At 30.0% G+C, this 14,566-nt stretch overlaps 1 protein-coding gene across 9 annotated transcripts in view; it reads left to right on the top strand.

The window, feature by feature from the left end:
* The window catches only part of LOC148610195 (uncharacterized), a 51,061-nt gene that overhangs the window by 11,946 nt on the left and 24,549 nt on the right, over positions 1 to 14,566 (top strand). For all 9 annotated transcript variants that reach the window (XM_088542411.1, XM_088542406.1, XM_088542403.1 and 6 more), the window contains 9 exons: positions 707 to 811; positions 3,840 to 3,983; positions 7,265 to 7,297; positions 8,027 to 8,203; positions 8,899 to 8,988; positions 9,553 to 9,679; positions 10,791 to 10,870; positions 11,937 to 12,041; positions 13,486 to 13,609. In XM_088542411.1, the coding sequence (XP_088398537.1) occupies positions 707 to 811; positions 3,840 to 3,983; positions 7,265 to 7,297; positions 8,027 to 8,203; positions 8,899 to 8,988; positions 9,553 to 9,679; positions 10,791 to 10,870; positions 11,937 to 12,041; positions 13,486 to 13,609 (985 nt within the window). The remainder of the gene's footprint in view (positions 1 to 706; positions 812 to 3,839; positions 3,984 to 7,264; positions 7,298 to 8,026; positions 8,204 to 8,898; positions 8,989 to 9,552; positions 9,680 to 10,790; positions 10,871 to 11,936; positions 12,042 to 13,485; positions 13,610 to 14,566) is intronic.

Here is a 14,566-nt window from a genome sequence, read left to right as displayed (position 1 = left end):
TTCTCTACCTACCTACCCTATTTTTCTCTTGTTGGTAGCAGGAAACAAGACCTTTATTTTAAACATGTTTAACATTGAGGTATAATGAATCTGTCACACAAAAATTTAAAAAAAAATGTATGAAACACTCAAAAGATAATAAAGTTCTGAACAGACAAAGGAACCAAAAAAGGACAAAATATAGTTATCAAACTAATTTTGTATTTTAAGTATAATACATCCCGAGGGTTATGCAAAAGAAGAGAATAAGGAGTTCATACATGTTTCTTGTTCTGAAATATTTTGGCTGGAAACTGTGCTATAAATGTTAAATCAATCAATTTACAAAATGTACAACTCCTCACTCAACCAATCATGACTCAAGTGGGAACATTTACTATTACCATGGTTACAGGGACTATGTTAGTATTGAATATCTAGTACCCAGGTAACCACATGACAGATGCTAGGTGATGCCTTCAGGCATTGTCCACCTGGAAAGGGTTAATGGATCTGTGGTCCTTTTCACAAAAAATGCACAAAAATTAGTCGTAAGTTATGATATCATAGTAAATAAAAGTATTGTGACATCATAACTTATGACCAATTTTACTCTTACAAATTTTTGTGAAAAGAACCACTGGTTATTTTCATGATATGGTTAACCATTGATGTAAGATTATGTTGCATTTTTGTCAGATATTGATGAATCAAGTTTCTATTTTAGTGGACTCCAGAACCCCCACCAGAGAAACCCAAACCAAAGAAACAAAAAAAATCATTACTGACAGGATTTGGGGCTGGAGCTGGTGCTCCTGAAGAGGAGGAATATGTAAGTGGATGGGTTAGGGTCTATTTGAATAGATGTTGATAATGTGTAAAATTATGAATTATAGTTTTGCAGTGTTAAATGATTGCAAATATTCACCCTTGATTTTGTTCTGCTTTAAATTGGAATTTCACTTATTCAAATAGAGATTTTTATTGTTATGATTCTAATTTTTAGTGTTCATTTTCTCTCAAATTAGTCATGTTCACTTCTTTCAGTATATTCATTGCAAAATTCAACTCTGATACAAGAAATTCATTATGATCAGCTGCAATTAGTATAGGTCAAAAGTCAAGGTCATATAATGACCTTGACAATAATAAATACCAATGCACAGAAGGGATGCTATATTTTGCTTTGCTGTTGTAAATTTAAAGAAATTTATCTTGTGTTTGATAAGAAATCCTATAATTTTCTTTTGTTCTACACTAAAATACTGCTAACTCATGCATGATGTACATTATGTACATTGTACACATAAGTATATACAATGTACAATCTCAATCAAGGTCTCTGTATCTTAAAATACCATTTCAGAAATCTAAAGATAAAAAGGTAAAATGGCATTCATATATGTAGATACATTCTTTTGTACAGTGCATTTTGTTATGGCTTCGATTATTTTTACAATTTTTTCGTTAGTTTTGCCGTAAAAGTGAAAATTTTCCTGTTGATGGGGTATTTCAACTTCTTTCATAGTAGTAAAATATATTTACTTATTATAATTATAGCTTTGAAACAAATTATTGCATTATTTACCCACCCCAACCCCCCAAAAAGTTGTGAAGAAAAATCTACAAGTACAAAATGTATATATATCATATATTTATATTGAAATATACTATTTTGTGTATGCATTGTAAGTGATTGTTTATATCCTGTTTATATCCTATATGGTTAACCTTATATCGACCCCTTGACCTATAACCCATACCCTATATTGCACCCTGAGGGCTATATCGTATATCAATATATATTGCACACCTACTCGGAAAATATTTGAACTATGGTGAGATAGGAGTCTGAGGTTGATATGGTATATGATACAGATTTTGGCATGTAATATTCAATATTTACAAATAGAAAATATCTGATCCATAAAAAGTGTGTCCTCAGTGCAGAATGCCAATGATATTTAGGGGTACTACTGACACATTAAAATCAAGATGCAATACATTTGTCTCATGAGAAAAATTAAATTTACCCCCCCCCTTTTACAAACACATTAAGAAATCAACTGCATGCTGGCCCAAGAGATATTTATTTCTAGAATAGCCCTTATTATTTGTAGAGTAGACTAGAGCTGTTCTTTTTCCACAATATTTTAGTTTGTATGATGAATAATGACTGCTGGAAATATATATGTACATATATATTATTGATTTGTAATAAACTAGATGGATGTATTTATCATTGTTTCAGTGTGTTCAAACTTTATTTCATGTCAATTTTGTCGTTAAATGTTTTGATGCATGGATCTTTTTTTATGAAAATATAATTACTAGTACTCAATACAGTGAAACCTGTCTAAACCAAACTTTATTGGATTTTAAAATTTATTGGTAGAGAGTTGTTGGGTTTACTCAGGTTACAATAAATATCTTAACCTAATAAAACGACTTCAAAAGATTGGTCATCAATTTTTATGGTTGGATTAAGAAATGTTTCACTGTATAAAAATGATATGATTGTTCAGTGTTTTTATTTTTTGTTAGTCAAATTTCCAAACTTTATGATAAATTGCATTTTTAATACTAGCAGTTGTAAAAATTAGGAATGAGATTTCAATATTAATAATTGTAACTTAAGAGGACTTAGATAGGGTCTGTAAGTCTCGTACTAGTTTCATTTTGTTTACCAGAATTTCTGATGTAGAATGTATTAAAATCTGAAGACTGGTCTACATGTTATTGTTTACTTCCGGGATCTTGAAATGCTGTATTACAATGCAAAATCTTCTATTTTACACTTTTTCTTAACATTTTTATCATGTGGAAATCCATATTTGTCAATTTTATTGGTATTTTTATCCAAAAATAAGTTTTGCTTTTATATACTGAATCCAATGCTCTAAAAATGACAAATCACTATGCGTTTGAATGGTAGACTAGGAATCATTCTCTTGAAACCACGAAGTCACATGTTGAGACTTACAAACCCTAATCAACTCACAGTAAGAATCAGGCAGTGAATTAAACTTGATATAAGACAGTGTAATTTCATATTTTTTACCATCAAAATGTGGGAAGATGTACGTCATTGGACATAACATTTATTTTAATATAATTTAATTTGACTGTTTATTTCTCATCTGGGTAAGGTAGGTTATTTTCCATAAACAAACCTGGCACTGTGATGTCATTAATATCGATCAGTCTACAGTCCGTAACTCAAATAATTCCAAACTAAATAAGTCTTTGATGAAGGGACAAATCCTAAATTTGATTTCAATGGATTAACATTGAATCGCAAGGATTGCTTTTAATTTTTTATCAAGTTATGGTCTCATTGGCAACTTTAGAGCAGTTTAAACTTATTAATAAATCGCTATACGGTTCATAAAGTGTAAACTTACCCTAAGTTGGTTATTTTGCATAATCTGGTAAAAAATTAAAAGTAATCCTTTTAAGAATTTAAGTCTTATATAAAATCTGTTCTAATAAATCATATGAGGGGGGTGAAGTTGGAGCACTCTTTTATTTTAAACAAGATACATTTGTAGTTGTGAGAACTATTGAAAAGTCGAATGAAATATATATAGCATTAGCTTCAAATGGCTTCTATGGGTAAGTCCCTGGCATAAAAAGATGGAATACCCTAAAGTAATACACTTTATATAAATATTCAAGGCAGGTAACTTTGACATTCTGTATAAAATTTTCCAAATTTTACAATTTTTAAGAGATCTTCTAGTTTTGAAAATATACATGTATTGTTAGTTCAGGAGGGTTTTAGATTTCACTTATGTTAGGTGATTCTAACAAAGATTTACATTTAATAACTTAGATATTTGATTTTCTTTTCTTTTCAGGAGGATGTAGAAATCCAGACAGAGTCCTATGCTAGGTTTCCTAATGCTGACTATGTGAAAAAGTTTAAGAAGAAGAGAATGAAGTTTGAGGAATACCCGAGTCCAGATGAATGTATCATGGAAATGGTTAATTACCAACTGAAGGTTAGTTAGTACAATTAGAAGTTATTGATATACATTTTAATATGTAGAACAAGTGAGGATAGAAGTGGCTCAAATATAGAAATGTTATGCTACATTTATCTGAGGGCTGCCTCCTTCTTAAAGCAGGAGTTCTGTTTTTATTTCATAATTTGGATTATTTATCACTGTTGTAGTATAATGTAGCAATAGATAAGAGTTTTGCAGTAGATCAGTATTTTTTAATTGAAATTTTCCTTTATTCACAGACCATTTTTACTAACTTTTCTAAAAATATAACTTGGGTGATAACACAAAAATATAATTAAGAATATGGGTTATATTCTTTTCAGTAGTTTGTGGAAAATAAATGAATCCTAACTTGTCATTTTGTTCACTTAACCCCAGAACTGTCTCTCTGTGACCTTTGATGTTAGAAAAACAACGTAATATCAAATTGGGACATCATGAATCTTTCAGTTTAAGGAGATGTCAGTATGGAAGACAACAGGGAAATATATGGTTTTCCACATTGGCGTCCACAAGTGGGAATATGTCTATAGATGATTAAACTTTCAAATGTTCATCAAATACTTCGAAGTAATTATTATTTTTATAAAGGTTATAGGACGGTGCATTTGTTGTGTTTTGCCATATCTGTTCCTTTTTCTATGATGCATTATGATTTTTAAATGATTGAACTACTGATTATTTATTAACTTGTTTATTTTGGTTACTGATAAAGACACTTTGACAAGATGACACTCACGTTATTCACTATTTTTGTTGGTTTATTAGTGGTGCTCTCCCCTTGATTGAGTATATTTGATGTAATATTACTTAAAGTTAAGTTTATCTTTCAGATAGAGACAGTAAGTATAGGATCAGGGTTACGTATTAATGCTTCTTGTGACACCCTCAATTCTTTTAATCTTCTGTGTATAAGTTTTTTATAGGAAATTTTTTTTAAATGCAGTTGTATAATGGTATTGTGCTGTTGTCACTGCATGTTGCAAAAAATTTTAAAAAAGTTCCTCACAACAGAAGGAAGGTTGTACAGCTTTAGCGATTGTAGCATCAACTGTTTTGGAATTTAGGGACCAAAAATAAGCATTTCATAGAAATTAACTATATTTATAATACTGGGTACTCTAGTAAAATCATTTTGGTGTCTGTGATAATGGCCCACAATATTCTATACCACAAAGGTTAGACTGTGATTGATTTTTGGGGTTAAAACTTAGACCACTTAGAAACGAAAGGCCAGAAACCAGAATTATCCAGATGCTCAGGCAATTACTTGACTGTATGTTAATGGATCTCTTTGTCTTCATATCACAAAGTGCCAAACCACAAAAGAAATGCAGGGATTAATTTTTTGGGGGTTATGACGTAAACCAATTAGAAAATGGCTTTTACAAAACATTAAAAGTTGTTTATCAAGCCAGGTGAGCTATTCAGGTTCTTTAGAGCCTTTAGTTTTCTCAAAGTTTTAAACTATTTCTTTAGAATACCTGTAGAAACTAAAACACTGCATGTTTTAGAACTCCTGTAATTAAACTTAGGTTTTTTAACTTCTTAAATCTATTCTTGATTATTATTAATGGCAAAGTAAAATATTTTACCCGAGTTTAATTTTCTTCTGCCAATCATGTCAACTAATTTTTGTTCAATTCAGTTTATTTGGGTTCATAGCATATATATTGTAAATTCTCTCTTAAAGTTTATGCATGCATTACAAATTTCATACACAACATTACACATATTTATGAGTTTTCCTTCATTGGAGTTGTTAGGGTTTGATCTAAGATACATGTAACACTATAAAAATCTATTTTTAGCAGAGTTGACCTACTCTACATTTTGTCAAACAAGGGTCAACTTGTTTTATAGTGCGCTTGATGTCCTGAAATGAATACATTTTTTTAGTCTGATGAAAACTTGTTCAGTTGCTTTCTTAAACCATAAATCTCAGCAGTTCTTTCAACACAGAATTAAATGTTATAATTTGACTACTATCTTAATCATATTTTGTTATCAAGGGTTTCAGTCTATTTTCTGAATTCAAAGTTACCTGCTAGATACATCGTTTCCTACTGTATGACGAAATACACTGGACATTTCAGCTATTTACACTTACAGGCCTAACCTGATAATTACTCTTGCCTAATTCAAGAGGACATTAAGAAATGATATATTTAGCAAAGGATGCTATAGTTCAGCAGACCTTTTACAATGTATTTATATTGAAAAAATTGTGGTAACTGGATTAAGTTACTTCTTCTATCTTACATGTATATATTCTACCACACACTCCGTATATTTGTTATGGTCACAGTATTATCCAGTTTTTTAAGATTTGGCACATGGTATTATATGATTTCAAAGTTTTAATGGGTAGCACTCTACATATTTCTGTGAAAATTAAATATCACATGGTATATGGACTGTTTCGTATTTTAATCAAAGTTTTATTCTAATGAACTGATTGCAGATGTAAATAAAAAGTACTATTTTCACAAAAAACAATTGGCAATAAAACTAAAAAGAAATTACTGGTACAAATGTTATACAATTTAAAGATCAATGAAATGTAATTAACAAATGCAAAAGAAAAATCATGAAATCCGTCAAAAGTGAAAACAATCCTATTACATACCTGGGTAAAAAACACCTGTCTAAAGCAATGTCATCAAAATGTTAGTACTAAGGGTATAGTTAAACCATTTATGTAATAAGTACAGTAAAACCTATTTCAAACGAACCCAGAAATAACAGAAAGCCTGTCTACGCCAGACACTGTTTAAGGAGGTAGACCTAGGGTAAGGGACACAACTCTTACAAATCATTGGAATGTTTGTATTCACCATTTTACATCAATCTCATGTAAACATCAAAGTAATTTGGACAGAATTTATTCTGTTTCAAAGGAAAGCTTGAAAGGGTTTGGTGAAATCGAATAATTATTGATACAAACATATCTGATTTCAAGAGTTATGTCCCTTACCCTAGGTCTACTTCTTTAAATCCCTCATGTCAGCTGTAATGTATTTTGAACCTGAGTGAACTGAATAAATTCTACAGTCTGAAAGGGGATTGGTTTAGACAGGTTTTCACTTTAGTATATAAAAATTGGAGATAAGTAGTATGACTCCTGTTAGAAGATAAGCTTTTATTGACCTGACCTGAAATTAAGCAAAGTTTCTTGGTGTGATTGACTTATTTTGATGTATGTATGCTTGTATCGTATGGAAATCTTTACTAATGGTACACTGTACTGAAAAGTTTGAATATTCATTTTTCAGACTACGAGAGATGGCAGAAGCCTATATGCTTATGTAAGTACAGTTGTATGAGTAATTAAGAGTTTTGAAACCAGAAACAATTTTTAATTGATTTCTCATTAAATATTTCTTAAATTTAAATAAAAATGCTGGGAAAGAACAGATTAGTCAGTTCTGTTATATAAAATTTGCAGCAATTCATTCAAGGTTGTATTTTATGACCTAAGTGAGAAAACTCTTGTTGACTGTTATACCTAAAAAGTTATCTTTTAAACTATTTCCTAGCAAGAAAGTGTCAAAGGGTATTTTTAATATTACCATCCATCTGTCTTTTTAAAATCTTCATTTAGCTTTTCTGAAATCAATTTATATTAGATTGACCAATTTCGTACATATAGCCTTAAAAACACTTTGAACTCGGGTCGATTTCAAATTGGTCATAAGTAATGACGTTGTAGCGCTGTTTTAGTTATGACATCATGACTTACAATCAATTTTACTTTCAAATATTTTATAAAATTGTAACTGATTTTCTCAAAGTCAAAATTTAAAGGTTAACATGAAACGGTGGGTATGGAAATTTTTCATGGAGATGGGATGTGTCGGTTAAAAGCTCTGCAGAGCCAATGTTTGTATGTTTACTAAAATTTGACTTAAAAAAAGTTTCTTGGGATGCTACCATTTGGGATTGCCATTAAATTTGATGTGAATATGACATAAGAATGCAAATTCAGAGCTCTTTTTGGTAGATTAAGAGGAACAATATACTATTTTATTTTACAGAAAATAGATGACCTGGTTGACAGCCGTGTTCTCTGTGCCTTAGTGAATTCCTTTGTACCAAATACATTTACTTCTGATTTACTATTGAATGATAGATGGACTATTAACTTGGCTCTGAGGTGTGCTGAGAAAATGTTTTTTGCTGATACTCCCTTTAACTCAGAAGATCTTGTTGAGGTAATGCAAGCCATCCTAGATATATCTTATATGTCAGTCTCTGTAAGAATCAGACAGTGAGTGAAACATGGTAGGAAAAAACCCATCATTTTGATAGTGTATATTTGACTATTTGCATCATCAGAATCAAGGAAAAAAGACAAGATTTTCAATATCATGTTATTTAAATATCATTAGAATTGACAATTCTCAAATATTGTAATTTAAAGTTGTAATCTGGAAATACTGTAATGTTTTTATACCCATCACACCTAGTGAGAACTGGTATGTACTTTGAAAAACAGTCTGTTTTTTTTTTACTGGTAAAATAAAGCTTTAATGCAAATGATTTTTCTTAACTTTACCTGTTGTAAGTACTATAAAATAATAATTTAGTTCGATTTTAGTTTTCAGGATATTTGTTTTTGAATGTTTGTGTTTTCTTTTGTTTTCTTGTTTTCCATAAGATAATATGCTAAAAAATTGAAGGATTCTATTCAAACTTTTCACAATTTTTCACTACAATAATATAGTTAATTTTAATTTTTGGCACAATGCATGCTATGTTTTTGTTTTTCAGTTCTGTTTTCAACATTTACCATCCCTCTTTCTTGTTATTAAGTTTTGCTGGAGTATCATTTTTGTTCCATTATATGCCCTGTTATACATTATTTTGCTTTTACATTTTACACCATGCAATATGTCTCCTTTTTTAGGCTGACCCACAGTCTGTGTGTGCTTACTTTTGTTTTTTCTTCATGATGGGTTACAAGTTTAGACAGTGCCAGGCTGTACTCAGTCGATATGTGAGTACATGTATTATTGATAAGTAAAGTCAAGTAAAAACTCATGTGTTTCTGGTAACTTTACACTGTTGACTGATCCAATTTTTATGCCAACTGCAATGAATTAATTTGTCATTAGGAACTCTAAATTAACCAGTTTGTGTGTATGTAATATTGTCAAAAAAATACCAAAGTGTCCAAGAAGAAAGTAAAAGAGTAAATTTCAATATCATATAAAAAACTTAAGACAGATAAAACAATGCACTGTCCAAAAATCTAAAGCACTTGCAATATAAACTCCACAAAAACCAAGAGTGACATCAAGTGCTCTGGAAGGGTGAGTAATGTCATATTCTTTGAATAGTAATTTCTTGTAACTTTAAACAAAAATTTTTGTCAAATATCTTAATTTTTTTTATTCTTGGAAAAATTGTCTTTTTTTCGGAAATGTAGGATTTATTCTTCTGGAAACATAAAAGTTTTTTTTTCAGTAAACATCATGTCATTTCCAGAAAATGTAATATGCCATTCTAAACTGTGTGAAGCGAGTTCTTTATCCTCTTATTTTTTTCCCTTCTTATTCAGAATTTTATGGGAAGACTGATAAGAGAATGTAACCACCAGCTCGATAAAATGCCTTCAATGATTTCTAATATGACAGAACTACAGAGGAGGAAGGACCTGAAGGCTGAAATAGAACAACACAAGCTAGGTAAGTATCTAGTGTAATGGATCATGTCAAAAACCCCAGATCAGACCATATAGTTTCAATCAAACATGTTTTCTCCATTTGAACAGACTTTTATTTGATCTCTGCATCACTAGATTTGTGCTGAATATTTTTTTCAATAGAATATTAGAAATGAGGTGTTTGACAGAATTATCTGCCCTTGAAATGTTCATTTTCAGTGCATTTTAATGAGGTTGTAACTCAACAAGTGGGTGTATTTCAGAATCATTTTGTTTGTCTGTCATTCCCTCCACCTGTTATTCTGTCCATACAAATTTCTTTACAATTATCGCAACTCCCACAGGAGAGATGGATTTAAAATTTGGCATGTGGCTTTATATAGATGCAGCAAACATGGTGAAGAATTTTTGGGTTGCTGTGTAAGTGGAGGTATCACATGCAACTTCATGTTTGTTCATCATTAGATTTCCTCATTTTGCATTTGGGAAAACGTAAAAAACAGAATTTTGTAGAAATCATCTTTCATAAATAAGTGACTGATCTATTATTTCTTTAAAAAAGCAAATGTACCCATAATAAAAATGTAATTAGATTTATAATGTAATCTGTACCATGTAGTTAATTTGTGTAAAATGGAAAAAATAAACAATCCATTCTGTAAAGTATATGAACTGATCAATGGTCGACTTGTGTGGTGTTAAACAAATCCAATTCCTTAATTAATTGATCAATTTGATGGATTGAAGACTGACCTGAAACTGTGTGATGATTGATAAAGGATCACAATTATAGTTGCAGGGATTAGTACAAATTGTATAAATGACTAGGGACAAGAAATTGATCCTTTAACAGACAGCTTATAAATACAACAACACATATACAAATAGAAGAAATTGTTTCTAGCTGTGCAGCCTTCATTTACAATAAATGTGACATCAAATTGGCAGACATGATTTTTCTGCTTTTTAGCATAATTCTGCTATTTCAAATCCAGATCTTACCTTTACGATTCTTTTTTTATTGTATATTTACTTCCAATTTTGCCAATTTTCGCTGTGTTAGTTGACTTCATAAAATCATCTCTGAATTTGAGTGATATCTGAAATGCCCTTATTTTTTCTTTAACCATTAGCCCAGGAGAAGTTGGGTAAGAAATTTGACATTATCCAGTGTAAGAAATGGATTCAACATATCGAAGATGTGAAAAGTCAGGTAAGTTGAAGAAAACAACATGGTAAAGGTGCCATCTAGCTTTCTGTAAACAGTTAAGTACTTTATCTTGGGGTTATCTAGAATATTTATACAGTTACCTTTTAATGAACATATTATTTCTTTATGATTTGGTCATTTTATCTACTTTTTGGATAGCTATATACTTATGATATCACACCATGGAGAATATGATATGAACCGGTGATATGAAAACTTCCACATTGTAGTTAGTTGTTGTGTGATTATGTATCATTTTCAATAAGGCCGGATTGGTCAAAAGCAATGTTGTGAAGTTTTCAATGTTTTTTCTCCTGAAACCATTGGTTATGTCATAGATAGACAATCAATAGAATTTTGGCCATGACAGAAGATGAATGTCAAATTGTTAAATATTCCAAAAGAATCATCTAGAAAATATTTATGTAAATCTTGAAAGTTAAATATCACAAAATATCAACTCTCTTTATTTAATTTCAACATCATAACAAACTCACTGAGGCTCCTTTGTTATGATGTTGAATTAAATACCTTGAGTTTATATTTTGCGATATTCAACTTTCATTTATTATGAAACCGATAAATACTGCTGTCATTAACCATCACTGAAGATATATTGATATCACTTTCTTAAGAGGTTGGGAGTATATAATGTTAAGGCTATCTGTCCATCTGCCCATAGCTCAGTTATGCAGAAGGGTACATTTCTCTTTTCCCTTACTCCTCCTACACCACTGAATGCTTTTAACAAACTTTCACAAAATATTTATTAAATATTTATGAAATGTGCACATGGTAATCTTTTTTTTCTGATTTTAGTAGCAAAACATGGAATTTGCCTGTTATGAATATACATTCCAAACTGTCTTATGTGATCATCCAAAGGAAATAAGGAAAAGTCACATAAGAAAAATGATCACATAATACAGGTTATCTTTTTAGGAAGAAGGATAATGTTAAACAAGATGTTGCTGGATAGAGGTGTTAAGACATTTTTTACTGTATTTGTTTTTGGTTCGTATTTTATCTAAATTGATTTAGTACTTCAGTACTTTGATTTGTTTTTCAGATACGTAAGGTGATTAGGGATAAAATGAAGGATAGATTTGATGTTATTGAGGTTCCTAGGAATATAAGTGTCAATGACTTGTGTTTGTCATGTGTTGTCAACTTGGTAGGTTTAAGGCCAAAGAAAATAATATATCTATTTCCTGCTACTCTACTTAACCTATTTTTTTGCCTTCTCTAAACATTTTATTGCCATTTTGGCTCAAGCACTGTTAAGATTTATTTCTACATAAAATCTATGAAGACTGTTTTTGAAAAATAAAATTATTTCCCTACCTCCCTACATAGTTTTTTCTTCCTGGTAGCAAGAAACAAAGCATCATTTTTTTTGCCTAAACAGCTTACCGGTAGTCATAGATATTTATAGTTGCTTTAAAAGTTTGTTTTTACATTCATTCTCATGTGTTTTATTTTACAAATCTTTAAAAAATAGTGTTTATTTGAAGTTTATTTTCCAATCATATGGATATAGGGTCACTGAAAAAATATACAGTTTCGTGATTATGACTTCCAATTTACTATTTGTAATCTATACCTTATGTATATTGGTGATATTTTCATATGGTAAAACCCCAGTCAAAGTTTTAGTGCTTAAATCTAAAGAAAATATAACAATCATGTAAAAATTTAGCAGGCTCAGCAGTAACATTTTTTATTGCTGAAATGCATTAAATACAACTTAGAAACAATCCTGATTTATTTAATTGTACATTTTCAAATTGTTGTGATGCACTTGGAAAATAGCCCTTTTCATAACCTTTAAAAACAAATCACTCCCCACTGTACTATTTTAAGCACTTTCATTTAGGTCAGGGTGTATATATAGATTGTTAAATATCTTCTTGAAAAATTCATTAAGAACCATTTCACCTGCATTTGGTTTTCTACAATATACAGTGTGTATGAACTCTGAGGAATATTTTTGGAAGTTTGTCTCAGAAGACCCAAGAAATTCTCATTAGGCTTAATGCAGTTTTAATTCTATACATTTGAATGTAATTTTGTATGTTTGAGTGTTGGAACAGCTATTTGAATATTGTAAATATGAACCATATGGTCAGGATACATAAGCATGATAAAAAGAGATAGGTCACTTAAAGTAATTTGAATATCTACACGAGTGTCAGTACAGGATTAAAAAGCAACTTTTTTGTGATGTCTAATGACACCTGTAGGGATTAGAATGATTTAATGTCACATGACTTAGTTATATACCTGAATATTCAAATAGCTCTTCCAGTACTTAAGCATACAAAAATAATTAAAATATACTAAATTAGAATTACGTTAAGCATAAGAATGTCTTTTTTTTGTTGATATAAAATCATGAAAATATTTCCCAGAGTTTATATATATATATATACTATGGAAAAGGATCTACAGTAGATAATATAAATTTTAAGGGAAAATGACTTTTTAAGATTTTTTTGCAATTAGATATATTGAATTCATCCCAACTTTATAATAGAAAGTATGGCAAAAATGTTCACATCACCACCTGCCTAATTCTTACATAAATATGTACTCAAAAGCATTTTATTATATTCCAGACATTAACAAATGGATCAGGGTTTTACTTAGCCATTGGGAAAGAATCTCTACCAGAAGGAAGAAAAGTTGTTCTCCGAAACAAGAACACAAAAGAATATCATGATGACTTTAGTGGAAAACGAGGTCTGTACTTTTTTCATTATAATCACCAGACCTGTCAGATTACTTTATAAAGACATAGATGATATATTATAGACAAACTATTTATTGCATTATATAATCATCTGGTTTTGAATACTGTAAATTTATTTATTTTCGTCGATTCTGTCAAGTGAACACATTCATTGATATCAATTTTTGCTGTTTCAAAAAATGATTAGAGTTATATAGTGTCACAAATCAATTTCATGTGCACTATTTTTTTGCGTTTTTCTGTCAACAGTGAAAATAGCGAATACAAGTACACCGCAAAAATTAGTACGTTTACAGTATTTCCATTTTGCTTGTCCGTTATAGATTTATATATTTAATGCTTGAATATAACCATACAAACAATCTTTATATTTTGAGCCAGTATTGTTTTAGATTTCATCTCTTTATAAGTACTGCTTACTGTAGGCCAATTATTTGATAGATACTTATTTTTGCAGTTCAGGATTTTGGTTCAATTTTGCTACTACATGTACTTTGTATATATTTTGGGACTTACACTCTAACATGTATTCCATAAGGGAAGGATTTATTTTAGGAGACTTATTTTCATGATTTATTCATACTTGTGAAATTAGTGAAAATGATTTGGTCTACAATATATTTAAATCACAGTCAAAAGATTTGTCACATATTTTTTTTTAAATAGAGTAAAAAGTCACATAAATCATAGTTGAACAGTAATAAAATTTTCTATTTTTTGTATAATTCTTCTAGCTCCTTTGAATTCAGCACAGATAGTAGTCTGTCAATAGTATATTTCATACTTACTAATAGCTGATTTTGTTAATGTAATTTAATGAAAGAAACAAAAACACAAAAACATTATTTTAGGCTTGATTTTCAATGCAAAGTTGGTGAATTCTTTAACACTTAGATATGAAAATTTTATCTAATACTTGTATCAATCTGAAAAAGTCACCATGGTCA

The sequence above is a fragment of the Perna viridis genome, chromosome 8, assembly GCF_037379345.1.
Source record: "Perna viridis isolate PV_CMFRI_1.1 ecotype Kerala chromosome 8, ASM3737934v1, whole genome shotgun sequence".
Classification (NCBI taxonomy): domain Eukaryota; kingdom Metazoa; phylum Mollusca; class Bivalvia; order Mytilida; family Mytilidae; genus Perna; species Perna viridis.
The sequence above is the reverse complement of the archived record's forward strand: the minus strand, read 5'-3'. Positions and strand labels throughout refer to the sequence as shown.